Source organism: Setaria italica, chromosome VII, assembly GCF_000263155.2.
Source record: "Setaria italica strain Yugu1 chromosome VII, Setaria_italica_v2.0, whole genome shotgun sequence".
NCBI classification, from domain to species: Eukaryota; Viridiplantae; Streptophyta; class Magnoliopsida; order Poales; family Poaceae; genus Setaria; species Setaria italica.
Genome location: NC_028456.1, coordinates 14,032,998 through 14,059,214, shown reverse-complemented (window position 1 = coordinate 14,059,214; position 26,217 = coordinate 14,032,998). Strand labels below are relative to the sequence as shown.

Below are 26,217 nucleotides of genomic sequence, written 5' to 3'. Positions count from 1 at the left end.
CCGTTCTAAATTGCAGGTCGTTTTGATTTTTTAGTGCATAGTTTTTACTATGCATCTAGATTAAGTGAATGTCTAGATGCATAATACTATCCATGAACCTAGCAAAGCTAAAATGACCTACAATTTGAAACGAGGAAGTATGAACAACATTATGAATAGGGTCATCCCACCGAAGTTCATAGATCAATAACCGATGCATGATGCGTCACCCTAGAGTGCATTATGCAACAGCTGACGATGAACCCCAAACACTAATTAGCGCGCATCAGATTCCACTATAGTGGCTCTGATGGAACACATATGTGATCGCACTAGCACAGCACGATCATATCGTCCCTCTTTAGAAAAATTAAACATGTATAAAGGTTTCCATTTAAGTAGACAGGGTGCGTAGCCGTCGGCCGGGGCAGCATGCGGCCGGCACCATCAGTTCTGTGCGCCACTGACGCTATGGCCAGCGTCGAGGTCGGTGGCGAGCAGGACAAGGAGCAGGCCGAGAAGACGTCGTCCGCCGCCGATGCCGCCGCCGTGAAGAAGAACCCATCAGATGGAGGCGCCACCGGACGGCCGGGAGACTTGGTGGACAGACTCATCGTGGACGTCCTCAAGGACAACCTGCGGCTGCTGCAGAACATCAGAGCCAGGATGGACAGGTAAATTACATCATTGTTAGTTACCCTTTCGTAACTGCTGATCTGTTGTCAGTAGTGGTGACGCATGGATGGATCCCGCAGGGTGGATGTGCAGGAGCCGACGATAGAGGTGCGGTTCAGAGATCTGAGCGTGGAGGCGGAGTGCCGCGTCGTCAAGGGGAAGCCCCTCCCGACGCTCTGGAACTCCGCGCTTGCCGCCGTCTCCGTGAGCCACTAAGACTCCGTTTGCATCCAAGTGCTAAATTTTAGCATTAGTTTATCTAAATAGAGATGCTAATGGATCGGCTAAATTTTAGTCAAATCTAAAAAGATGTCTATATAAATTTTAGGAGGAAGAGCAGCTTGGAAAAAGATAAAAATGCAACTCTATGAATGGGGAGGAGAAATAGGAGAAAAATAACATTTTATAGACTTTAGTTTTATATAGTAGTACTCAATAAATAAGCGTGGACTAATTTTTTAGCCATCTAAAATTTAGCCGTAGCATTAAGGCATCCAAATAAGGACTAAACCAGCTTCCAAACAAAGATGTCAGGCACAATAATCAGTATGCTTTCTCTGCCAGAGTGCCAGGCCTACTGATCCTATTGCTGTTTAATTTGCATCCACTTGGCAGACCCTTACAGGTATGCTCGGTTTGAACTACAGCGAGAAAGTGAGGATCCAGCTGATCAAAAATGTCGATGGGGTCGTTAAGCCAGGGAGGAAAGTGCATCTTCCCCTAAGTTATTGATTAATTAAACCGATGCTCTCGTGTGCGTTCATTAGTAGTGCGACAATGACTAAAAGGTTAAAATATCTGTATGTACACACGTGCAGGCTGACCCTGCTGCTTGGGCCCCCAGGTTGTGGCAAGACCACACTCCTGCGTGCGCTTGCAGGAAGGATCGATAAAAACCTCAAGGTGCGTGCCTTTTCACTATCAAGTCACTAAAATTATTATAAAAAAGTTCAAATTACAATAAGTTAAATTTTGATTTAAAATTTTGCATGGTGGTAGTGGACATTACAATATATGTCCAAAAATATATTACAAATTTTTCATCATTATTTTAGGTATAATTTTGTATCATAAGGCTTCATTTATTATTAAATGTCCTACTCTATTGTAATAATGATAAAATCATAATGTATTTTTTTAGCATGTATTATGATGTCTACTATCATCTCGCAAAGTTTGAACCTAAGATTTCACTTGTACAAGGAGAAATAAAAAAGATAAATTGTATTAAGGGGTAAACTAAATCAAATGATATAGTTTAGAGATAAATTAAACCAAAAAATATTTTAGGAGTTATCCGCACTTTGTCTATACTTGAGGGGAGTAATTTGGACTTTCTCCTCTTACCAAGGATCTTTGTACAGGCCTAGATGAGCACACCGTCATCACGCACATGAAAGCCTACATGAAACTATGCCGTTAGATTTTCGGAGTGACAAAACCTCATTGTTGATAGGCCCATCGCATGCCATTGCACGATTAATTAGCGTATTTTTAATGGTATATATGGTCACTCAACCACAAAATAAGCTATTTTTAAGAAAGTTATAGTTTCATGTGACAAGTGTCAAAGTAGTTGTAGATTTTCGTAGTGGGCACCTAAAGTTAGTTTCTGCAACATGAATGAGTTTCACCGAGTGCATGTATCGTGTGTATATGCATTACAGGTGACAGGAGAGATCGAGTACAATGGCGTCAGCCTGAATGAGTTTGTGCCGGCGAAGACATCGGCCTATGTAAGCCAGCGTGACCTTCATGTGCCTGAGATGACAGTGAGGGAGACGCTCGACTTCTCTGCAAGATTCCAGGGTGTTGATTGGAGAGCAGGTATATATCGATCTATGAAGCTTTTGTTTATTTCCACAAGACGCGCAAAGCTGTAAACATATTTTTTTATGGAAAGCTGTAAACATAATTCATCAGGAAAAAAAGAAGAATCATGTGAACAGAATAAAAATAGGAGATCCTTAGTCTTTAGTTCACATCTGAATGAAATTTAAAATTTTCAATGGACCAAAAAGGTCCTTTGTTTTCCCATAGTCTCGGTTATGGGGTGAACTTAATGGTGATGAAAGAGGAACTTGTAGAGCAAAAATTCTGATGTTCAAATTTAGTTGGAAGTGTGATATTCGAATTTAGATGGAAGAGTTACTAAGTAGAGAACTAACCTTCCATCCAGTAACTTTTGTCCTGGATGACTTTGGACCCAGGACTAAAGGACCTTTAGTCTCGGATTTAAATTTTGTAGAGTGGCAGAGCCCTTTTAATCCCAGTTGATGGTTCCAACCGGGATAAAAGTGGAGCTTTTAATCCTGGTTGGAGCCACCAATCGAGATAAAATGAATTAGTCCCGGTTGGAGCCACCAGCCGAGATAAAATGATTAGTCTCGGTTGGTAGCTCCAACGAGGACTAAAAGAACCCTTTTAGTCCCGGTTGGAGCCACCAAACCCTTTTAGTCCCGGTTGGAGCCACCAACCAGGATTTATCCACCTCTCCGACTCCTCTCTCTTCCCTGTCTAGCAACCTGCGCCCACCCTTATCTCCTAGAGACCTGCACCCAGCCCTCCCCCCTCTCTCTCCTTATCTCTTAGCGCTCCTCTCCTCCCTCAGCTCCCTTCCTCCCCACCTCCTCTCCTTCTGATCCCTCCCTCCCTTGCCTACCCACGGCGCGCTGCCCTCGCCCGCGGGAAGGAGGAGGCTGGGTAGGCGGGGGGGGGGGGGAAGCAAAGGGAGGGCGGGTGGAGCGGAGCGGCGCGGGGCGGAGGGATGCGGGGCGGCATGGGGCAGAGCGGCACCGGCAAGTGCGGGGTGGAGCGACGCGGGCCCGACGGCGTGGGATGGAGCGGTGTGGGGTGGAGCGGCGCCGGCGGAGCGGGCTTATTTTATTTTTTTTGGAAACTTTTTAGTCCCGGTTGGGAATTCCAACCGGGACAAAAGGAGGACCTTTAATCCCGGGTGAATGATCCAGGACTAAAGGACCCTCCCTTTATCTCGAATAATTAATCCTGGATGGGTTTTCGAGATCTATGACCCCTGCCAACTAGGAGTAAAGTTCCGTTTTCCACCGGTGGTCAAATTTTAACCTATAAACTAAAACTAACATAACTATCTCGATACAACCGAATATATATAAGACATTTGAAAAAAATAGTTCACCCAGTTAACATTTTCTCTCTATGTATTCTTTGCAATTTTAGAAATTCTGAAGGAGATTATCAGGAAAGAGGAGGAGGCCGGGATTATTCCTGATTCTGACATTGATATGTTTATGAAGGTAAAAGTAGAGTTTCAAACCTTGTTTCAAACACAGGAAGTATTTCAATTCCAATAAGAGTTGAACTATTTTCTGAAAATTTCCGATAACTATTAGACAAGTACCGATCACATTCTACCTAGCACAGCTAACAAACCTAGAGGCAACACTTATGTTGTAGGCAATGTCTATGGAAAGCTTAGACAGGAGTATCCACGTAGAGTACATCATGAAGGTAATTGTAATCATAATAATTCCTGTAAATTTCTTTGTTCTTATTTCATTCAACACTGAAATGTATGCATTTTTCTCATTTGGCTTGCCTATAAAGATCTTAGGGCTAGACAAATGTGCACACACAATGGTAGGAGATGCCATGAGAAGAGGTATTTCAGGTGGTGAGAAAAAGAGATTAACTACAGGTGAGAAAAAGAGACAAAAATGCTGCACCATTAGCATAAATTGGATATTATGTTAGTTACCTTTTGTTATCCCACTCGTGCACCAAGATGTATACAAGGAGGTTGTGATCTTGCTCGATGTTAATCACGAGTACTTATCCATGTCTAGAAAAGCGACTTAATTATAGTAGCACTTGGTAATTTCAGCCCCCATAACATTGGAGACAAATCCAATGTATATACATCTTATGCATATATACATACTGTTGCTTTTGACCTAGCCCCAACTGTAGAATATGTATGTGGGAGTGAAAGTCGAACACCATTACTACCGGTTTTATAACCAAATGATAGTAGTTCCCAACAGTAAAAAGAAAGAAACGAGCCAAGCTCTTGGGATGTACTTTATTTTCCCATATTTTTACTCTAAAATTCCAGAAATAACCGAAACAACAAAAAAACAGAAAACCAAGTATGGTGACTTTGTTCCAACAAGAATACGCAGCAGTAGCCAATCAACAGTGACAATCTTTGCTCTATTTACACATATCAAACAAACAAATACACAATCTTGCTCGATCTGCAAATCAAGTGAAAAACAAATCCAATCACAAGTGGCGATTTAAATGTATCATAAGAAATAAAGACACATATGGACACCAATGATCTTGTATCATGTTTCATCCAAAAATGATCTGGTATCATATTCCACATTTTACCTGTTCGTTTGAGTTTCCTAGCAGTTTCTTAGCGTGAAAAGCCATAAGCTTAAACAAACAACGATTTTTCTTGTGTAGCTTCTGAAAAGTTGGAAGCTCAGAAAAGTTGAGTTTATATGGAAAACTGGAAAGCTCAGTTTTATGAGCTTTTCGTAGCTTTTTGAGCTCAGAAAACTAAGCACATCTTTTAAAAGCTAGTGTTGGTTTTTCAGAAGCAAAAAACTAGCAGCAGTTTTTCAGAAAAGCTTAAAACCTGCAGCTCAAACAAACAAACTCATAGTACATGGTATAGATAGTCTAAGTCCCAGAAGTCACAGGCATGGACCTTAAATCTACACTAATCAAATACGTTATGAGTTGGACGGAGATAATGTCAGTCACGAATATATTTTTGATTCTAAATAAAGATCACATAGACAAACCAACTGCCAAAACAGTTAGAATATTTTAATAAAAATTGTATATCTAATTTTTATTATTTATTTTGTTTTTGGAATATTTATTAAAGTTATTTTTTATTTAGTAAATTATTTGAATATTTTAAATGTATAAACTTTTAACTTTCATTTTTAGGTTTATTTTGGAATTATTAGATTATTTTTGAAAGTAAAGTTTAATTTACTTCTTAATCTAAATTTGCATTTTAGGTTTATTTTGAAATTATTAGGTTTAATTACCAAATTTACAAAGTAGCCCTCGCCCTCAGCACCATGACACCATCCTTCCTCCCTCCCGTTACTTCCATACTTCCATCCGACGCCGGCGGTGCGCGGCGCGCCATCGCTGCGTGCGCTCGTGTGCGTTGTCGCAACTTCGCCGCTGCCAAGAGGGCTTGCACGCCGCCGCCGCTATGAAAGTCCGGGCCGGCCACGAGCGCCGACTGTCCACGCCGAGCTCCGCCAGCATGGCTGGTGCGATGTCCACGCCCTGGCGTCTAAGGTAAGGACAGGCCGCCTTTCCTCTGCCCCCGTGTCTGTGTGGGATTATGCGCAGTCGTCATTCTTCCCGCAGATGGCCCGCGCGCGTTCCTGCTTCTCTTTCGTCGCTCAGATTGTCTGCCGACCTTGTGAGTGACTGAGTGTGGGCGAGGCAGATGTCCCGGTATGTTCGCATATTAGGTGCTCGACGAAATGCCCGACAAGGGTGATATGCCGATGTTGGCCCATTTCTGCGCACTCAGTACCCTGTATTTCCATGTTTGTTTCCGTGCTACATAGGCTTCATTTTTGGAGTCTCAGACTTGCAACTACTTTCATACTTGGTTTCTTTATTCATGCTCCAAAAACATCACCTGCAGAATTTCACATGTAAGCTTGGCTTTGAGCAGCAGAAGTGGAACACTCCAATGTCGTTCTGCCTGCATCACAACAGAGTAAAACAGGGATTAGATGCTCTATTGGTAATTCTTGCTGCAAATCAAACAAGAGATCGGATAAATAATGGTTCATGAAGATGCATGAGCTGCTGGCGCTCACTGGATTTTGCCATTTCATTATTCGTGCTATTTTGCTTATGTCAATGCTTTCTTGTAAATACATGTATAGTCTTATGTTCTTTTCCCCCCTATTTTTGGCTTATCAGGTGAGATGATGATAGGACCATCAAAGGCATTCTTCATGGACGAGATATCTACTGGGTTGGACAGCTCTACTACCTTCCAGGTTCTTTCCTGCCTCCAGCAACTGGCTCAAGTCTCACAATACACTGTATTGGTTTCACTTCTTCAACCAGCACCAGAGACATATGAACTTTTTGATGATGTTATACTGATGGCTGAACGAAAAATTGTATACCATGGTCCTAGAAGCTGTATTCTTAATTTTTTTGAATCCTGTGGGTTCAAGTGCCCAAGGAGAAAAGGAGCAGCAGACTTCCTCCAAGAGGTACTTAAACTTATAAATTGGAATCCTTTTTACACAGCCAATGCACTGAAAAAGAGCATCATTTCTTTCTCATAGGAAGTTTCTGTAGATTGTTGTTTAACATTACCCGGTTTTCCTTATAGTAAGATTTTGCCCATGAGTCCACCCTGTTTGGTAAAATAATATAGGGCTAAGTTATACCTTTAAGAGCAGAATACTTCAAAATACCTTTTTTCGTCTTTGCACATTGGATTTCAATATTTTTTCCCACAGTTTTTCCCCCCTGCAATTCTTATTCTTACCTTCTCACAGGAAATCATGCCTGCACTGCATGGTGTGTTACAAATGCAATTTCAATAAATTTATACTTTATAGTCGATAAGTGCCACTGTAGAATTATGTACATTTTTCCAAAAAGAAAAGTTAGAATGTTCAGAAGTTGTCTAAGAAGTATCCTTTATGATTAATAAGTTGATTCATTTTCACTCTTAGGGATTAGTATCATTTTACTCTTTGGTCTTATGTAGGTCTTGTCCAAAAAGGACCAAGAACAATTTTGGAGCTTTGGAGATGAAACATACAACTTTGTTACTGTGGATCAATTTTGTGAGAGGTTCAAAGCATGTCATGTTGGTCAGAATCTTGCCGTGGAGCTTTTGAATCCTTTTGCTAAAGCTAATAAAGCTAAAGCAAAAGCACACAACAATGCACTATCTTTCAGCATCTATTCATTATCCAAGTGGGAGCTTCTCATGGTTTGTTTTGCACGAGAGCTTCTTCTCATGAAGAAAAATGCATTCATCTACAAATCAAAATCTCTCCAGGTAATAACTGATAGTGAAAGTAATATGACTCGGGAATAATAGATGTATTGATGCAAAGCACCGGGGTTACATATATAGGCTAGGGTCTCTAGGGTTTATAGAAACACCACCAATCAAGAGATCCTAGCCTAATACGATAACACCTATCTAACCCTAGGGGCGGCGCACACCTAGCAATGGGCTAGTGCAGCCAGCACCCAAGGCCCATAAAGCCGGCCTATACACAACTGTCTAACACCCCCCCGCAGTCTGATCGTCGGGTCGCCAACATTCAGACTGGACCTAAATTCTGAAAACACCGAGGAAGGAAGGCCTTTGGTGAAGATGTCAGCATACCGTGAAGAAGTTGGCACATGCATGACACGAACAGCACCAGTGGCAACGCGCTACCGAACAAAATGAAGATTAATCTCAAGTGTTTGGTGCGCTGGTGTTGAACCGAATTCGAGGACATGTAGACAACACTGATGTTGTCGCAGTAGACCAAGGAGGCGTGCCCAGAGGGAGCATGAAGCTTGACCAAAAGCTGGCGCAGCCATGCAGCTTCAGCAACCCATTGGCAACGGCGCGATACTCAGCTTCGGCACTGGATCGGGACATAGTGTTATGACGCTTAGAAGAACAGGACACCAGATTATCACCAAGAAAGACCGCATAGCCAGAAGTGGACTTCCGGGTCTCAGGACACCCGACCCAGTCAGCATCGGAGTACACAGTCAACTCAGCACTGGAAGACGGGCGCAACAGCAAGCCAAGATCCAAAGTTCCTTGAATGTACCGAAGAATCCGCTTGAGAGGAGTCAAATGAGGTTCCCGAGGGTCGTGCATGAACAAGCAAACCTGCTGAACCGCATAAGCGATGTCGGGCCTGGTGAAAGTCAGATACTGCAAAGCACCAGCAATGCTGCGAATCCAGAGGCATTCTTCACAGGAGGACCATCAGCCCCTAGGTTAGGATTAGTGTCCACTGGAGTCGAGCAAGGCTTGCAATCCGTCATACCAGCACGGTCGAGGATGTCGATCATATACTGTCGCTGTGAGAGGAGAAGACCAGGGCCACTGCGGTGAACCCTCATCCCTAGGAAGTGATGTAGCTCCGCAAGATCCTTCATGGAAAGCTCCTGCTGTAGAGACAGGATGGTGCACCGAATAAGGTCTGGAGAGGAAGCTGTGAGCATAATATCATCAACGTAGAGCAACAGATAAATCAGATCAGAGTCATTGCTGTAAACGAAGAGCAAGTGTCTGACTTGGCCTCCACAAAGCCAAGAGTGACCAGGTAACCTGCAAAACGACTGTACCACGCCCGAGGCGCCTGCTTGAGGCCATATAAGGACCTGTTCAACCGACAAACAAAGTCAGGATGGACGGGATCCTCGAAACCTGCAGGTTGAGCACAATAGACGGGCTCTGACAGGGTGCCATGAAAGGCATTCTTCACATCGAGTTGATGAATGAGCTAGCTGCGAGAGGGCCAGTGATAGAACGGTACAGACTGTGGACCTGGGGGCGAGTTTATGGCTAGCCGTGGCGGACAGGTTCGGGTAACAAGAGCACCCGAAGACGCGCAAGTGATCGTAGGATGGCAGTTTCCCATGAAGTGCAAAGTGCAGTGTCGCGAACTGAAGCGTCTCCGTAAGGAGGATGTTGAGGAGGTATGTGGCAGTGGCGAGGGCCTCAGCCCAGTAGGATGGCGGCATGCTGGCCTGGAACAGCAGGGAGCGGATAACATTGTTAATGGTTCTAATGATGCGCTCAGCTTTACTGTTCTGGGAGGAGGTGTAGGGACAGGACATGCGCAGGTGCACGCCATGGGCGAGGAAGAACATGCGGGTGCTGGAGTTGTCGAACTTGCGCCTGTTGTCGCACTGGACCGCCTTTATCTTAGCACCAAACTGAGTGGCCACATGAGCAAAGAAATTAGCCGAAGTAAAGATCATGTCAGATTTCAAGCGCAAGGGAAAAGTCCACAAGTGATGGGAACAATCATCCAGAATAACCAAGTAATATTTAAACCCGGAAATACTGACGACTTGAGACGTCCACAAGTCACAATGTATAAGATCAAAGTTGTGAACAACACGCGAAGTGGAGGCATGAAAAGGAAGCCGAACATGACGGCTAACTGACACGCAAGACACAATGAGGGGCTAGTATCTTTATTACAAATGGGAAGCATGGAGGCAAGCTTGGATAGGGCCTTATGACCGGGATGACCAAGGCACTGGTGCCACAACGACGAGGAGGGACCGGCGACGAGCGCAGAAGCAACAAGCTGGCAAGGCGGGTAAAGGGGGCCGGAGCTATTGCACCTGGCGAGAACTCTTTGGGACTCTAGATCCTTCACAGAACAACCAGAAGGGTCAAACTCAACTGAGCAATTGTTGTCGGAAGTGAATTGGTGCACAGAAATAAGATTCTTAATAAGTTGGGGTGAGACAAGCACATTATTAAGAAAAAAATGACCACGGAGGTGCGCAGTGCCTGTGGCGGTGACTGGAAGTAAGGAACCGTTACCGACAACAATGGAAGACGGAGAAGGATATCGTGAGGTGAAAGTGTGAGAGAGAGTGCCAGGGCTGGAGGTCATGTGAGAAGTAGCACCTGTGTCGAAGTACCACTCATTTTGTTGAGGTTGTTGCAAACTCATGGTGCTGAAGGAGGAGGCTAAGGACTGTTGATCCTAGGACGGAGCGACAATGTTGTAGACGGCCGGGTTGGACCACGGCAGCATGGCCTGCTGCGCTTGGGCCTGCTGCGCCTACACCACCTGGACGTACTGAGCCTGCTGGAGGGTGAAGGCTTGCGCTTGCGCCAGGAGGGCTTGCTACTGCTGGCCAGGCTGGGGCAGGGGCGCAAGAGGAGGCGGGGGTCCAGGCCACATCTGGATGGACCCCTTCCACGAGTTGCGCGGAGATGGCCTGGGTGCCGCCCCATGTCCTGTCCCCCTAGCGCCGTTGGAAGAGCCGGCGCCGCTGGAGGGCGCCTGAGCGCCATCGGTGGAGCCGTTGCCGCTGCGCTTGCTGCGGCAGCTCTTGGACTTAGGGGGTTTGCTGGAGGCGCCCCTGGAGCCTGGGCCGCCAGAAGAAGGCGGGGTGGGCGGGCGCTGCTTGCTTGGTGCGCCCGGCGTGGTCCTGGCGAAGAGGGTGGTGGACGGCGCAGAGGATCGGTGCGCCATGGTGAGCTCCTCCATGAGCAGTTTGGTGCGGGCGGCTAGGAAGGTGGGGAAGGGCAGCCCACGGCGGATGTGCTTCCCGATGTCGAGGAAGCAGTCGTTGAGGCCGCGAATGACGTTGAGGATGAGAGTGCGGTCGGAGACTGGCTCGCCCAAGTCACCGAGCAAGTCTGACATGCTCTTGAAGCGACGGCAGTAGTCGGCGATGGAGAGGTTGCCCTGGACGAAGTTGCGGAACTGCGCGTCGGCGTAGAGGGCGCGGGTCTCCCAGTTGCCAAGGAACTGAGTTTCAATGGCAAGCCAAGAGGCACGCGCAGGCTTGTCACGTTCCATCACGATCTCGGCAAGGTCCGGGGAGACCGTGCCATAAATCCAAAACTTGACGACGCAGTCCATGCGCGTCCAGTCTAGGAGAATTGTCGCCGGGGTGTCGCGAAGAACATGGTCCTGGAGGGAATACTTGCCGACGGTGAAAAGGAACTGATCACGCTAGCGAGTGTAGTTACCCGAAGTGACGTCGAGGACGATGAGTACCAAGCTCCGGATGTTGTGGACAGCAATAGCTTGGGCGTGGAGGTTGCTGACGGCGGCGGCTTCATGGAGCTGTAGGGCGTCATCGAGGGGACGGTTGGAGACGTGAGACTTGGCGTCGTCATCATCCTCCGGGGCGGCAGCGTCGTCGTTCAGAGCCTCCGGGTCGGGAAGGGCGGCGGCGGCAGCCTTGCGTGCCGCAGCGGCGCGGGCATGGGCGTCGCGGACGCGAGCTTTGGCATCGTCGCGCTCAGCGGCCGCGGTGGCCGCCTCCTGTTCGGCCTGGAGGACGCGCGCCAGAGCCTCCTCGCGCTCAGCCAGGCGCTGGGCGCGCACGCGGGCAGCGGCGTCGGCGCCCTCCTGGTCGGCGGTGGCGGCGGCGGTGAGGGGTAAGGACCCGGCCATGGGTTGCGCAGCCTAGGGGTGGCGCGTGGGGTTTGGGGCAGCGGAAGGTGAATTGGGACGGTAGCCCGGACTCGTGATACCATGAAAGTAATATGGCTCAGGAATAATAGATGTATTGATGCAAAGCACCGGGGTTAAATATATTGGCTGGGGTCTCCAGGGTTTATAGAAACACCACCAATCAGGAGATCCTAGCCTAATACAATAACACCTATCTAACCCTAGGGGCGGCGCACGCCCAGCAATGGGCTGGTGTGGCCAGCACCCAAGGCCCATAGGGCCGGCCTATACACAACTGTCTAACAGATAGCAAACTTAAATTGTGCATCAACCAAGAGCTGATCATGCTTTTCTAAATGTCCCGTGTTGAAAACTAATAATGCTTGCGCATTGCAGGTTGGTCTTGTTGCTATACTTACTGGGACAGTATTTCTGCGGACACACTTGTCTAATGATAGAACTCATGCTAACAGTTACATGAGTTCATTGTTTTTCGCACTTACTTTTCTAATTGTCAATGGATTACCTGAGATGGCTATGACAATTAATAGACTCCCAGTCTTTTATAAACAAAGAGACTGCTGCTTCTATCCTTCTTGGGCTTATGCGATACCAGCATTTTTCACAAAGATTCCAGTCTCATTAGTTGAATCCGTAACTTGGACATGCATAACTTACTACCTCATTGGTTATACTCCTCAAGCATCCAGGTAACTATTAACTACACTTATATTTTTAGGTTTGTTATACTTTTTGCTTGATGTCCATGAATAAGTACATGCAGACATCTTTTAATATGTAAGCGAGTAATATTTAATCAATATGAACATACAACCCTCTCTAGATTCAAATACTAGGTTTCACAGAAGAAAAAACCAATTTATTTTTCTGGAAAACCTGGGCCATTGAGTGATAAATGCTCTCTTTTGACCGTCTGTTCAATTCAGATTCTTCCGCCAGCTACTTGTGCTGTTCCTCATGCATTCAACAGCACTGTCATTGTTCCGATGTGTAGTCTCTTATTGCCAAACAGCACCAGTTTCTTCTGTTGGTAGTACATTGTCACTTCTATTCATTCTTTTGTGTGGAGGTTTCGTCATTCCCCAAAGTAAGCCCCCTTGCCTTCATAAAATCTACTTAATTAGGCCATATGTTTGTTCAATGTTTCCATATAGAAATGTACAACTTTTATTTCTTTGGGAAACTTTTTGTTGCGAGCTGTTAACAAAGGAACAAATAGTTGAAGTAATCAGGAACCAATCCATTTCCTGTACCTATATGAGGAAATAAAACATGTGGTCTCAACTTGAACCAAAGTAGAGAATCTTGTGGTTCCATCTCTTTCTCCTAACCACTGCTTTGTCCTGTGGATATGTGGTTTAAATTGTTCTTGAATAAGAATATAAAATATAGGAAATAAAGATGACGATCTGTGCAAGAAAGGCTAGCATAATTAGCATCCAGTTATATGTTTTGAAATCCCATAAGCTTTTATTTTACACTATCATATACGTGCAGGTATCCCTGATTTGTAGTCAAAGAGTTATATATCCGATGCTATGCATTTAACAATTAATAACCATTATAACATAAATAGCTCCGGTGTCTCATTGTTGCAGCATCAATACCGAATTGGCTAAAATGGGTCTTCTGGATCTCTCCAATGTCATATGGTGAGATAAGTTTAACTGGAAATGAGTTTTTAACACCACGATGGGAAAAGGTATACTTTAACTAAGAATAGTCAATAAAATGCTGACTGCAGCAACTTACATGTGCTATTTTTTCCCCCTTTTGATAGATTATGGTATCAGGTGTTACACTTGGAAGGAGCATTCTAATGGACCGAGGGCTAGACTTCTCCAGCATTTTCTATTGGATCTCTGTTGGAGCACTAATTGTCTTCATTTTATTGTTGAACATAGGGTTTGCCATTGGATTAACTACCGTAAGACGTAAGAATTCTGAGTATCCAAGCACTGTGAGATATCTCATTGAAGAAAAAGCTGTATTAGTGTTCCTAGAGCTTTTCCAGCTTTGTTAGGACCTTAATCGATTTTATTTGGTACTTTCCGATAGATGTGGCAAAAAGTGCACCCCTGGCCTCTGTTTTGAGGGTAAACAAAATTTATCCTATTACTATCACTAAGCTTCTGTAAGTGTCTGAATTAAATCCAACGTTTTTGTTGAGTACTTGAGTTACCTATACCCCTCCATTAAAAAATACAAGGTATATTTTTTTTACGTGGTTTTCAAGGCTATAAACTTTAATCATTGTTCTCACAAAATATGCCATGCATAGCTACAAAACCAATATAGTATGAAAGTTTTGGAAATTGGAATCTAATTACATATTTTGTACACTCTAAATTTCTAATCTGAATCACTTTTGGGTAAAATATTTGCAGCAGACAGCTCTCTCTCGAGTCGCATATGATTGCTTACACACTCTACATTGTCATTTCCAAAAAAACTTTGGGTGTTTGAATGGAGGGAGTAACAAATGGTGCAGCATGTGCCACCCCATCTAATAATGAACTTATTTGCCAAATTAAAAGTGTCAAATGATGATTGAGTTTTTTCAATAGCTGATTGTGGTATTTGCTCAACTAAACACTTAGGGTGCCATGTCTGCATTTTTTATGAGCAGATGAGGTGGCAAGAAATAATGAAGAGAGAATAAAGGGGTTTCATCTAGATGAACTACCTGGGCACTGCTTCCAGCACAAATACTCTCTTGCTTATGTTGCCTATGAAACAACAACAATGAAACAATTCATTGGAAGGACTATTTCAATCATTAGTCACATAGTTGGAAATCACTCCCTATCCTAGGTGTCTATCACTGACACAATCTAGTTTTTCTTCTTTGGTGGCATGTGCCACCAGAGAAGAAATACTAGCGTGTTTGTGATAAACACCTAGAAAGAAGAGGGAGTGATTCCTGTTAGATGTATGCCTTAGATGTGTATACTTACATGTATTTTCCCTCTAGTTGGAGGGTTTTCTGCACTTATACATATGTACATCTTGCCCTTTGGGTCATGGAATAGATTGAGTTGCTCTTTGGGGAACTTCACTCTGAAATCTTGTGCCTTGGGTCTAGGTAGCATTGTGGGCTAATGTTGGTCAGGTCATACCAATCGTGTTTTTTGGTATAGTTTCTGTTTATGCTGACCCAGCACACCTCACCATGGTCCAAAGTGAGGTGATGCTCTTGTAATTGGACCGCTCTTTCCTCTTAATACAAAGATACGCAACTCTCCTGCGTGTTCGAGAAAAAAAAAACTTGTCTGTCCAGTCTAACCTCTTTTTTGTACAACTCATGGCTCTAGGGACATCTCAAGCTCTTGTGTCTCGTGATAAGCTTACTATACTACAAGGAAAAGAGCGAGCTAATTTTGAAGACATAGTGAACAAAAGCCCAAAGTTACCAAAAGCTGCTCTGGATACACCTAATTTTATTGGTCAGTCAATTTCTATGTTTCACCTAATATTGCTGGTCAATTAAGTTCTAAATTGTAGCTTAGAATGCCCATTTAAGTGAAATAGGAGTAACCTATAAATGAACTCTTTGTTACAGGGAAGGTCATACCTTTCAAACCTCTCGGGATAACATTTCAAGATGTCAATTACTACGTCGATACCCCTATGGTACTAATCTTGTAACTCAGTATAATGAATGCAAGAGATAGTGTGAGGAAACAGAGAGAAAAAGTTTTGACATGTGATGTGTTGATTCTATAGAATGCTACTCCCTCCGTCCCAAATTACTATTCGTTTTAGCTTTTCTAGATGCATCACTTTTGCTATGTATGTAGACATAATATATATATAGGTGCATATCAAATGCTATGTATTTAGAAATGCCAAAACGAATCGTAATTCGGGACGGAGGGAGTACCTCCATATCGTTGTATTTGACGTTGAACTAACCAATGTTAAATATTATGAGTTGGAGGGAGTAACATGCAACCTACTCAGATATAAGATATAAAAGTCTAGCCCAGCATGCTCGGGGGACGTAAGAAGAGCATGTATATGAACAAGAATTGTCTTATTGCAGGCCATGAGGGAGAAGGGATTTTCAGATAGTAAACTACAGTTGCTCCACAACATCACTGGAGCCTTTCAACCAGGGGTTCTCTCAGTGCTCATGGGAGTCACTGGAGCAGGCAAGACAACCTTACTCGATGTTCTAGCTGGCAGGAAAACAGGAGGAGTTATTGAAGGCGACATTAGAATAGGTGGCTATCCTAAAGTGCAGGAGACCTTTGCTAGGATATCAGGCTATTGTGAGCAAACTGATGTGCATTCTCCCCAGATCACAGTATGGGAGTCTGTTGTGTATTCAGCTTGGTTGCGTTTGCCAACAGAAATTGACCCAGAGATAAGATATGTGAGTTTTATATTTGAAGAATATCACATGGTGCACCTTCAATTAATCATTGTTGTGCTTGATTCCTAAATTTATATATTTGTCTTTGGACTGATCTCATGTATCTTCTGTTTATGTTTTAGATCCATGTCAGTGGTCTCTGGCAAGTTTTAAGCATAATCTTCTTGCATAGTTGGATTTTATGTCCACATATTATCTCACTGGGCCAGATCTATCTTTTGTTTTCTCCTTTAGGCAAAGCATTTGCTGTCCTTGCAAAAAAAATATCTTGCCAAAGTTGAATTGCTCAAAGCATAAATATCAATGCGATGGCTGTAATTGCAGTTCATATGCAAATTATTTGATCTGGTGAAACTTTTTTTCTTCTCAGGACTTTGTTAAGGAAGTTCTTGAAACGATAGAACTGGATGAAGTTCGAGACAGTTTGGTTGGACTCCCTGGAGCAAATGGACTATCTACTGAGCAACGCAAACGGCTCACAATTGCAGTCGAGCTTGTCTCCAACCCTAGTATCATTTTCCTGGATGAACCAACATCAGGATTGGATGCGAGAGCTGCTGCTATAGTCATGCGTGCAGTGAAGAATGTTGCCGATACAGGACGAACTGTTGCATGCACGGTTCACCAACCAAGTATTGAAATATTTGAGGCATTTGATCAAGTAATTGCTATTCATAAAGCTTTTTGCAAATTTGTTTGAAACTCGAGAAAAATAAGATTAAAACTATTGGACAGATGTGAATACGAATAAAATATTAGGAAACAAATATTAAATATTTCATGTTCTGGCATTAGCAAAACTTTATATGAAGTAACCAGAGGTGACTTTGTGGAGTATAAATTTATGATTTTATTTTCTGCATAGGTGTATGCACAAACTTAAACAATTGATCTATGATTAGTTCATTCTTAGATATTGGCTAGAACCAAGATAGTTACCCAGAACAATGTGAAGATGCTGATTCTCAAGAAAAACTTCATCTGAAACAAATGGAATATTACTTTAGGATGTACTCCACTAATTTCTGAAAAAAACTCGAGCACGGGGTGGATACATCCTGCCGGCTTCATCTTAATGGAGGGGAGTATCAAATCGTGGTTGACTGGGAAACTCGCTGAAACAGCACCTAGGAGGAAGAGTGGGAGGGAAGGTTGCCTTGGCTTGTATACCATGTCTTGAATGCCAATGGGTCAATATATCAACATGAAAAAGACAAGAAGACAGAAAAGCCCACTTATTAATTTTGTATACATTCATGCAGTTGATGCTAATGAAAAGAGGTGGAAAGTTAATTTATGCTGGGCCACTTGGACATAACTCATGCAAGGTCATCCAGTATTTCCAGGTAATTTTTGATAGTTATGCACAAATGACGAATTCTTATTCAAGTTAACTTCTTATATTTGTTTCATTAAAGTTTCCTACCGGTATGTTCCCAGTTCCTTCATATCTATATGGATGAAATGTTAAGCAATACTGACATAGTCTTCGTGTAACAATAATTAAGTGAGAAATTATTCAATTCTATACACCAATTATTTTTTTATAACCTTTTCAGGCTATTCCTGGAGTACCCATGATCAAGGATGACTATAACCCATCTACATGGATGTTAGAAGTTACATCACAATCCATGGAGACATACCTAGGAGTCAACTTCGCTCAAATATACAGGGAATCGTCATTATACAAGTAAGCTTTAGAGGAAAATTCTTGTAATTTCATTCTGAGTTTTAACAGCGTGCAGTAGCGGAACTTCCTAGAAACATTCTGGATCTCTTGCGCACCAAACAGAGTGCGTTTTCTCACATGGTCATTGCAAAGTAAAGCTGCTCTGAGAAATCTATATATTGCTGCGCTTTCCTGGAATATTATGGTGTCATATGTATTGGCCTAGCCACTTTTATTTTCAAAGCTCTCATTAACTGGTTATTGTGTGACTTGTATGAAGAACAAGGGAGTTGTTATATATATGGGAAAACCTCTCTTTATTGGAAATGTGGATCCTAAGAGGAAGATAGTAGGAAACAGAGAGATAACAGTATTCTGTTATTCTTTGCTTGCCTTTGTAAGAGATTTGTAGAGATGAGCCATAACATGATAACTCAACCACATCCTTGGCAGATTAGGAATTCTTAACAGATGGGAAATAGCATAACCCAATATATATGACTTCCCTACACAACATATGTGAGAGGCCCGGTTCACAAAACCAAAATTCTGGACATCTCCTATGTACCTACTGGTCATGTGCGTATACACCTTTCTCCAGCCCGCGTTACTAATAAAAGAAAAACTAAAAATTGTATAAGATATATATGATGCATTTTTGCTTGATAATTCTCAGAGGCATCATACCTATAGTCTATGAGACTTTTCAGCTTGTCTATACTCTACACTACCAAATAATAATTGGTTTGTTCACCAAATGCTCTTGTAGGGACAATGATGCAATTGTCAAACAGCTGAGCATACCATCACCAAAAACAAGTGATCTCCATTTCCTAATGCGGTTCCCGCAGACATTCTGGGAGCAGTTCAAAGCCTGCCTCTGGAAACAATGTTTGTCACACTGGAGGTCCCCATCCTACAACTTGGTGCGAATTGTAATTGTAGCTCTTTGCAGCCTTCTCTTTGGTGCTCTGTACTGGCAGCAAGGCAACATAGCTCACATGTATGTCAGGTTACTAATTTAAGTATCACATATTTTAATCCTTCTGTCTCATAACTCATACATAGTAGGGGCAATGGAGTGATGTAGTATATGTAGAGATACTGCATATTATTATTTTAACTCACACATGGTAGGGGCAATGGAGTGATGTAGTATATTGGCGTGATGTAGCATATGTAACAGCACAGAATATACATGATTATTGCTAACTTAGAATTTCTCCTTTTCCTTTGTTTGGTAGAAACGACCGGAAAGGATTGTTCACCATATTGGGGTCCATGTATTGCACCACTTTGTACACTGGCGTCAAAAACTGCCAATCAGTCATGCCCTTTGTCTCCGTTGAACGCTCAGTCATGTACAGAGAAAGGTTTGCAGGAATGTACTCGCCTTGGGCCTACTCCTTTGCACAGGTCAGCCATCATAATACTGTGGAGTGAGGAATATGGGAGCCTTTAAAAATATGGGATGAGTAAAAAACCATCATGTAATTTATTGCATTTTCCAAATATATTTATTAATGGAAAGTAATTCTATCCACCAGAAACAACATTAGATGGAGTTCAATGCATATATTGATTTAAGTAGCAATACCTTCTGACACTGGAAATGTGCGTCAACTGTTAAATAATTACTGATGCTCTAGGGACATCCAACAGTTTTATAATTGAAGCATTCCTCTTAAATCCATTTGTGTGCTTAAACTTATAGCATAACATTGTTTTTCATTCTCTTGTTGTGTATTTTGCTAGCTGGCCATGGAGATACCATATGTGGCAATACAGGTAGTACTATTCTTGTTTATAGCATATCCAATGATCGGCTATGCATGGACAGCCACCAAGCTTTTGTGGTTCTTCTATACAATGTTCTGCACATTGCTGTACTTTGTCTACCTTGGAATGACGATTGTATCACTGACTCCCAACAATCAAGTGGCCACTATAATGTCTTCGATGTGCTTCATTACTCAAAACCTCATGGCTGGCTTCGTAGTGCCTGGTCCAGTAAGTTAATATACCAGTCCTATAACTTAGCTTATATTATACAATGCAGCCTTAATACAAAAGATGAAAGCAACCTTTGAAGATTGATATTCACGTGTCCTTATACAGTTAACTATGTTGTGGGGGGGGGCAGTCATGATATATTATAGAAAATTTCTCTACAGGACTTTAAATGAAAATAATCTGTGCTACCTAAAGGTAAAATATTAAATGTGCCATCTATAGAAAATAACTATATATCACAGTAATTTAACTGGTCATGGTACTATAGCAGGGTAGACAAGGTAATGGAAAGCAATGAAGATGCGTGGACTAATAGATTGGATTGATAGAGGGATAGGTGTGTGTGTGTGTGTGTGTGTCTATATATATATATATATATATATATATATATATATATATATATATATATATATATAGGGGTGAGGAGATCTTGAGGTTTATGGAAACAGAACCAAACAAGATCTCCTCGTATCCCTCTAGCTATCCAGGGCCAACCGACACTAGGCGCCTGGGCTCAGGCCCAACACACACATGCATACACCACAAATACATGTTGTCTAACATGCCCCCGCAGTCGAATCGTTGATGCATCGAACAGTCAGACTGGACCGGAACTCCGTTAACACCGAAGATGGCAATCCTTTGGTGAAGACATCAGCGAACTGGGAAGTGGTAAGAACATGCAGGATGCGGATGTCACCAAGACCGACGCGCTCCCGAACAAAGTGCGGATCAATCTCCACATGTTTGGTACGCTGATGTTGGATGGGGTTCGAAGACATGTAGATAGCACTGATGTTGTCACAGTATACCAAAGTTGCACGGCACAACGGAGAGTGGAGCTCCGCCAACAGCTGGCACAACTAGGTGGCCTCAGCCACGGCATTGGCCACCACACGGTACTCGGCTTCAGCACTGGACCTGGAGACTGTGTTCTGCCGCTTAGAGGACCAGGAAACAAGATTATCCCCAAGGAAAACAGCATAGCTCGAGGTGGACTTGCGCGTATCAGGACAACCAGCCCAGTCAGCATCAGAGTAAACCACCAAGTCACACTGTGAGGAGGGACGGATCACCAAGCCAAGATCCAGGGTGCCGCGGACATACCGAAGGATGCGCTTGAGAGCAGCAAGATGAGGCTCCTGAGGATCATGGATATGAAGGCCCACCTGTTGAACAACATAAGCAATATCCGGTCGAGTGAAGGTGAGATACTGCAGAGCACCCGCAAGACTGCGATAATCAGTGGAATCAGTCAACGGAGGACCATCAACAGACAGCTTTAGATTTAGGTCAACAGGTGTGGTGCATGGCTTGCAATCTGTCATCCCAGCACGATCGAGGATCTCAAGCATGTACTGCCATTGAGAGAGAAGCAAACCAGTCCCATGACGCTGAACATGCATACCCAGAAAGTGGTGGAGCTGACCAAGATCTTTCATAGAAAACTCCCGTTGGAGAGCACTGATGGTGTGGTGCAGGAGAGCCGTAGAGGAGGCAGTGAGCACGATGTCATCCACATAAAGCAGGAGATAGGCCATATCTGCTCCGTGACGGTAGACGAACAACGAGGTGTCAGACTTAGCTTCCACAAAACCGAGATGTAGTAAGTGAGAGGCGAACCGACTATACCATGCTCGGGGCGCCTGTTTGAGCCCATACAAGGACTTGTTGAGGCAACACACATAATCTGGATGAGCAGAGTCCTCAAAACTGGCGAGCTGAACACAATAGACTGTCTTTGATAGAGTACCGTGCAGAAAAGCGTTCTTCACATCGAGTTGATGAATAGGCCAGCTGCGGGAGACAGAAAGAGACAGCACAGTCCGGACAGTGGCAGGCTTGACCATCGGACTGAAAGTCTCCAAGAAGTCGACGCTTGGGCGCTGGGTGAACCCGCGGAGAACCCACCGCGCCTTGTAGCGCTCGAGGGAACCGTCAACCTTGTACTTGTGCTTGAAGACCCACTTCCCAGTCACCACATTGGCCCGAGGAGGGCGAGGGATCAAGTCCCAAGTATGGTTGGCCAGGAGCGCCGAGTGCTGCTCCTTTTTAGCAGCGCGCCAGTTAGGATCAGCGAGCGCAGACAGGAGACAGCGAAGAGACCTTAAACAGAGCAGGCAGATGAAATCCAAGCTTGCTGCGAGTGGTCATGGTGTGCCAGTTGGTCACTGGAGGTGCTGGAATGGCCCTAGCAGGGAGCTGGGTGGGAGCAGCAGGTGGCGTGGACGGCCCCGCAGGAGGCGCAGTCGCCCCCTCAGCGGCATGGGCGGGGGCTGTAGGGACTAGCAGGCAGCACAGGCAAGGGCTGTAGGAGCTGACGGGCCACAGGCCTCCGAGAGTAGACGAAACTGCCAAAGCGCCGCAGTGGGGTGGTTGGCGACGCGCACGGCCCGGCAGCTGGCGACGAGGTGCAACCTGACGACGCGCCCAGCCCGTGGTGCAGGAGCTGACTATGGCCGCGATGGTGCTGCAGGCGACGCCCTTGGGGCGGCTGCTGACGGCACCGGGACAGCCGGCGAGGACGGGAGAGCATCCAAGCCCGGCAGGGCTGCAGATGAGGCCGGCTGCGCAGGGGCCGTGTGCATCACCCCAGCGGGAGTGGCGCTGCCAGGAACAGCCGCATGGGGTTGTGTGGAGATGGCAGTAGCGGGACCTGTAGGGAGAAGACGTTGTGGCGCTGGGAGCAGTGGCACAGGGTTAGCGAAATCCATCAGGAACTCGAAGTCCTCCTGAGCAGGAGGAGAGGGCCATTCAGTGAAGGGGAAGGAAGCTTCATCGAAAATGACATGACGTGAGATGATGATTTGATACACTCAATAGCAGACAAGCATGACAGGTAGAATCACCAGCGCCTTTATTACAAGGAATAGCAGACAAGCACGCTAATGTAGACAAAACTTCATGTCCTGGATGGCCGAGACGCTGGTGCCAAAGCGAGGGTGTGGCGGTAGCAAGGGAGGAGGACGCCGGCAGCCGTAGTGGGTATAGGGGACCGGAACTATCACATCGGATGATCTCTCTCCGAGAGGGCAGATCCTTCACAGAACAGCCAAGAGGGTCAAACTCCACAGAGCAATTATTATCAGAAGTAAACTGGCGAACGGAAATAAGATTCTTAATAAGGTTTGGTGAGACAAGAACATTATTAAGGCGAAGCTTAGGTGAGAGGTTGGTGGCGCTAGTGGAGGTGACAGGCGAGAAGCTGCCGTTTCCGACAATAATGGAAGATGGAGAAACCGAACTGGAGGTGAATGGATGTGAAAGGATACCGGCATCGGATGTCATGTGGTTGGTGGCACCGGAGTCGAAGTACCAATCATGCTGTGGTGGCTGCTGAAGCGACATGGTGCTGAAGTTGGAGGCGAGCGTCTGTTGGTCCTAGCCGGGAAGACCGGCCACGGGTCTGTAGTAGCCCGGCAATGGGATGGGCCCACTAGCCGTGTGGGCCGGCCAGCAGGGCGTGGTGCTACTGTTAGGCTAGCAGTGCCTGTTGCTGGGCCGCCAGGAGTTGCTATTGCTGTTGGGCGGCGAAGGCCTGCTGCTGGTGTTGCTGAACCAGCAGCGCCTGATGCTGCGCCGAGGGCCTAGGGGAGCGCGCCGGCCTAGGAGGTGCCCTGGTTCCGGGCCACATCTGGACCGAAACGTAGTAGCTGGGCTAGGTGTTGGTCTGGGCCGCGCCAAGGGTGGCCGCGCCTGCGGAGCTGGATCCGCCTGCGGCGCTGTTGCTGTTGGAGCCGCCGGTATTGCCCTTGCCGCCGCGCTTGCCCCCCTTTTTCCGCGCTTGCCGCCCCCGAAGCCGAAGGCGGGCTGTTGCTGCTGCTTGGGCAGCTATGCTGACGAGGAAGAGCCGGAGGCGGAGTTGCCGGTCCTGGAGGAGGTGATGAAAGTGCCGACGGATGCCGTCTTGGCCATGGTGAGCTCCTCCAGGAGCAGGTCGTTGCACGTTTGGAGGAAGGTGGGGAAGGGACGACTGCGCCGGAGGTGTCATCCAACATCCTTGTAGCACTCATTGAGGCCCCGAATCACGTTTAGGACAATGGTCCGGGCCATGATGTGCTCGTCGAGGTCACGAAGAAAGTCCACCATGGTCTTGAAGCTGCGGCAGTAGTTGGTGATGGAGAGCTCCCCTTGGGAGAAGTTGCAAAACTCAGCGTTGAGGAAGAGAGCCTGCATCTCTCGATTGTCGAGAAACTGGGACTCAAGGGCGAGCCAGGTGGCGCGGGCGGTGGCGTCGCGCTCCACGACAGCGTCGGCGAGCTCGCTGGAGAGTGTGCCCATGAGCCACGAGCGCACGACGCAGTCCATGCGGACCCAATCCGAAGATTTGAGTGCGACCATGCTGGAGAGAACGTGACCTTCCAGGGAGTACTTCCCCAGCGTCATGAGGAAGGACTCGCACCAGCGGGGGAAGAAAGTCGACGTGACGTCGAGGATGAGGGGAACAATCTCGTGAATGTTTTGAACCGCCATGGCTTGCGTGTGGAGATTGATGATCGCAGCAGCTTTGTGTTAGAGGAGAGCCTCACGAACAGGGACGTCCGAGGCAACGAAGCCGACGTCGTCGCCATCGTCCTCGTGGTGGAGCGCGAGCGGCGGCGGGGCCACCTTGGCACGTTCGCGGGCGGCGAGGTCACGGGCAGCGATGGCGCGGGCGGCAGCCGCATGCTTCTTGGAGAGCTTCGCCTGGGCAGCGTGCTCCTCCTCGGCGCGCTTGGCAGCAGTGGGATCGAGGGGAGTCGAGTCGTCAAGGTTGGAAATAGCGCTGTCGGCGGTCGCGCTGGGGATGGGGATGGAGGCGCCAGCCATACGTGCGGCACCAGCAGATCGGGCACACGAGGCTAGAGGGGCGGGGCGCATGCGGGAGGAGAAGCGGCACCTGGTGGCTGCGCGCTAGGGTGTGGCGCCAAAGGCAGGACGCTAGGGTGCGGAAGGTGGATAAGGGAGAAACCCGAACTCGTGATACCATGAAAGCAACGAAGATGCGTGGAATAATAGATTGGATGGATAGAGGGATAGGTGTACATAGGGTTGAGGAGATCTTGAGGTTTATGGAAACAGAACCAAATAAGATCCCTCTAGCTATCCAGGACCGGCTGGCGCTAGGCGCCTGGGCTCAGGCCCAATACACACACGGATACACCACAAATACAAGTTGTCTAACAGTAATGTGTTAGGAACTATGCTCTACCAGTCTGGAATTTTGTCATTGATTTGGTGCTGAAACTGAAGAAGTACGTGTATCTTTGAGAGTGCAGTAGATATTTCCACAATTACCATCACTTCATTCACTTGTTATGTTAATTTGTCGTCTGAAATAATTTATTATTGTTCAAACAAAAAACTATGTAAGTAGTAAGTAGTCATGCCTTGCCTCTTCAACTCTGCAGCAAATACCAAAGTGGTGGATATGGCTTTATCGCATCTCCCCAACATCATGGATGCTGAACGTCCTCTTCACCACGCAATTCTTGTACGATGATGATAAGAACATCATGGTGTCTGGAGAGATCATACCTATGACATCATTTGTCAAAAATTACTTTGGTTATAGCCGTGATCTTTTGCCACTAGCAGCTGTTATGCTGACCATATTCCCTATCCTCTTCGGCACTATATTTGCCTACAACATTTCGAAGCTAAATTTCCAGAGGAGATAGATATGAAACAGCAGTACTCATGGAAGCAAGTTCAAATATCACTTGTTTTTCACTCTTAAAGAATCAGTAATGATTGTAATGCGATGGTATACAAGGTGTAGTGTTAAAAATTTCTCCCGTTCCAAGTTGCTTTGAGAATTCAAGGTAGTTTTCAATGTAGCCTGTATACAAGTACACTGACTGCAAAGTCCCCATGCCGAAGAGGCGTTCAGACAACCCTGCAAACTATTGGTTTGTTGCCAATGGTCAGGCTTGAATGAACGCAAGTTTGCAAGGAAGTAGGAACGCAGCTCACTTCCAGAGACCACGGACCCTTGAGGCATTCCACAGATTACAAAAAGTTTGTAGTTGGATCCTCATCTTGTGGGATGTTAGGACAGGAGTATTGCTAGGCCATTATACATTTGCTTGAAGCCAGTCCGCTGTGAAAATTTCACCGTCGCAGGAGTCTCTAGATGAATCTGCATGCTCTACTCACAGTACCATACTTAGATTTGAGGGGCTAATAAGCATTTGGTATTGTAATTTAGAACCATAAGCATCTGGATTTGTACTGTCTGCGTTGCTTGTTACTCCAGTAGTCCAGTGTGCTTCAGAACAAAGCATCATATTTTTCTGTCCTATGGAGTACTTTAAGAACCCTACAAT

General features: G+C 45.5%; 1 protein-coding gene across 1 annotated transcript; it reads left to right on the top strand.

Moving 5' to 3' along the window:
* Window positions 1–359: 359 nt before the first annotated feature.
* On the top strand, window positions 360–26,216 carry LOC101775872 (ABC transporter G family member 41). Its single transcript, XM_004975198.3, has 24 exons — window positions 360–653; window positions 735–858; window positions 1,270–1,358; window positions 1,473–1,557; window positions 2,322–2,481; window positions 3,853–3,929; window positions 4,090–4,143; window positions 4,240–4,330; window positions 6,610–6,911; window positions 7,418–7,714; window positions 12,222–12,535; window positions 12,773–12,933; window positions 13,445–13,548; window positions 13,627–13,780; window positions 15,161–15,292; window positions 15,409–15,479; window positions 15,892–16,224; window positions 16,595–16,885; window positions 17,487–17,570; window positions 17,784–17,917; window positions 18,666–18,899; window positions 19,141–19,312; window positions 19,652–19,906; window positions 25,300–26,216. The coding sequence occupies exons 1-24, from the start codon at window positions 412–414 to the stop codon at window positions 25,567–25,569; spliced, it is 4,230 nt and encodes a 1,409-aa protein (XP_004975255.3). The 5' UTR covers window positions 360–411; the 3' UTR covers window positions 25,570–26,216.
* The last annotated feature ends 1 nt before the right edge of the window (window position 26,217 follows it).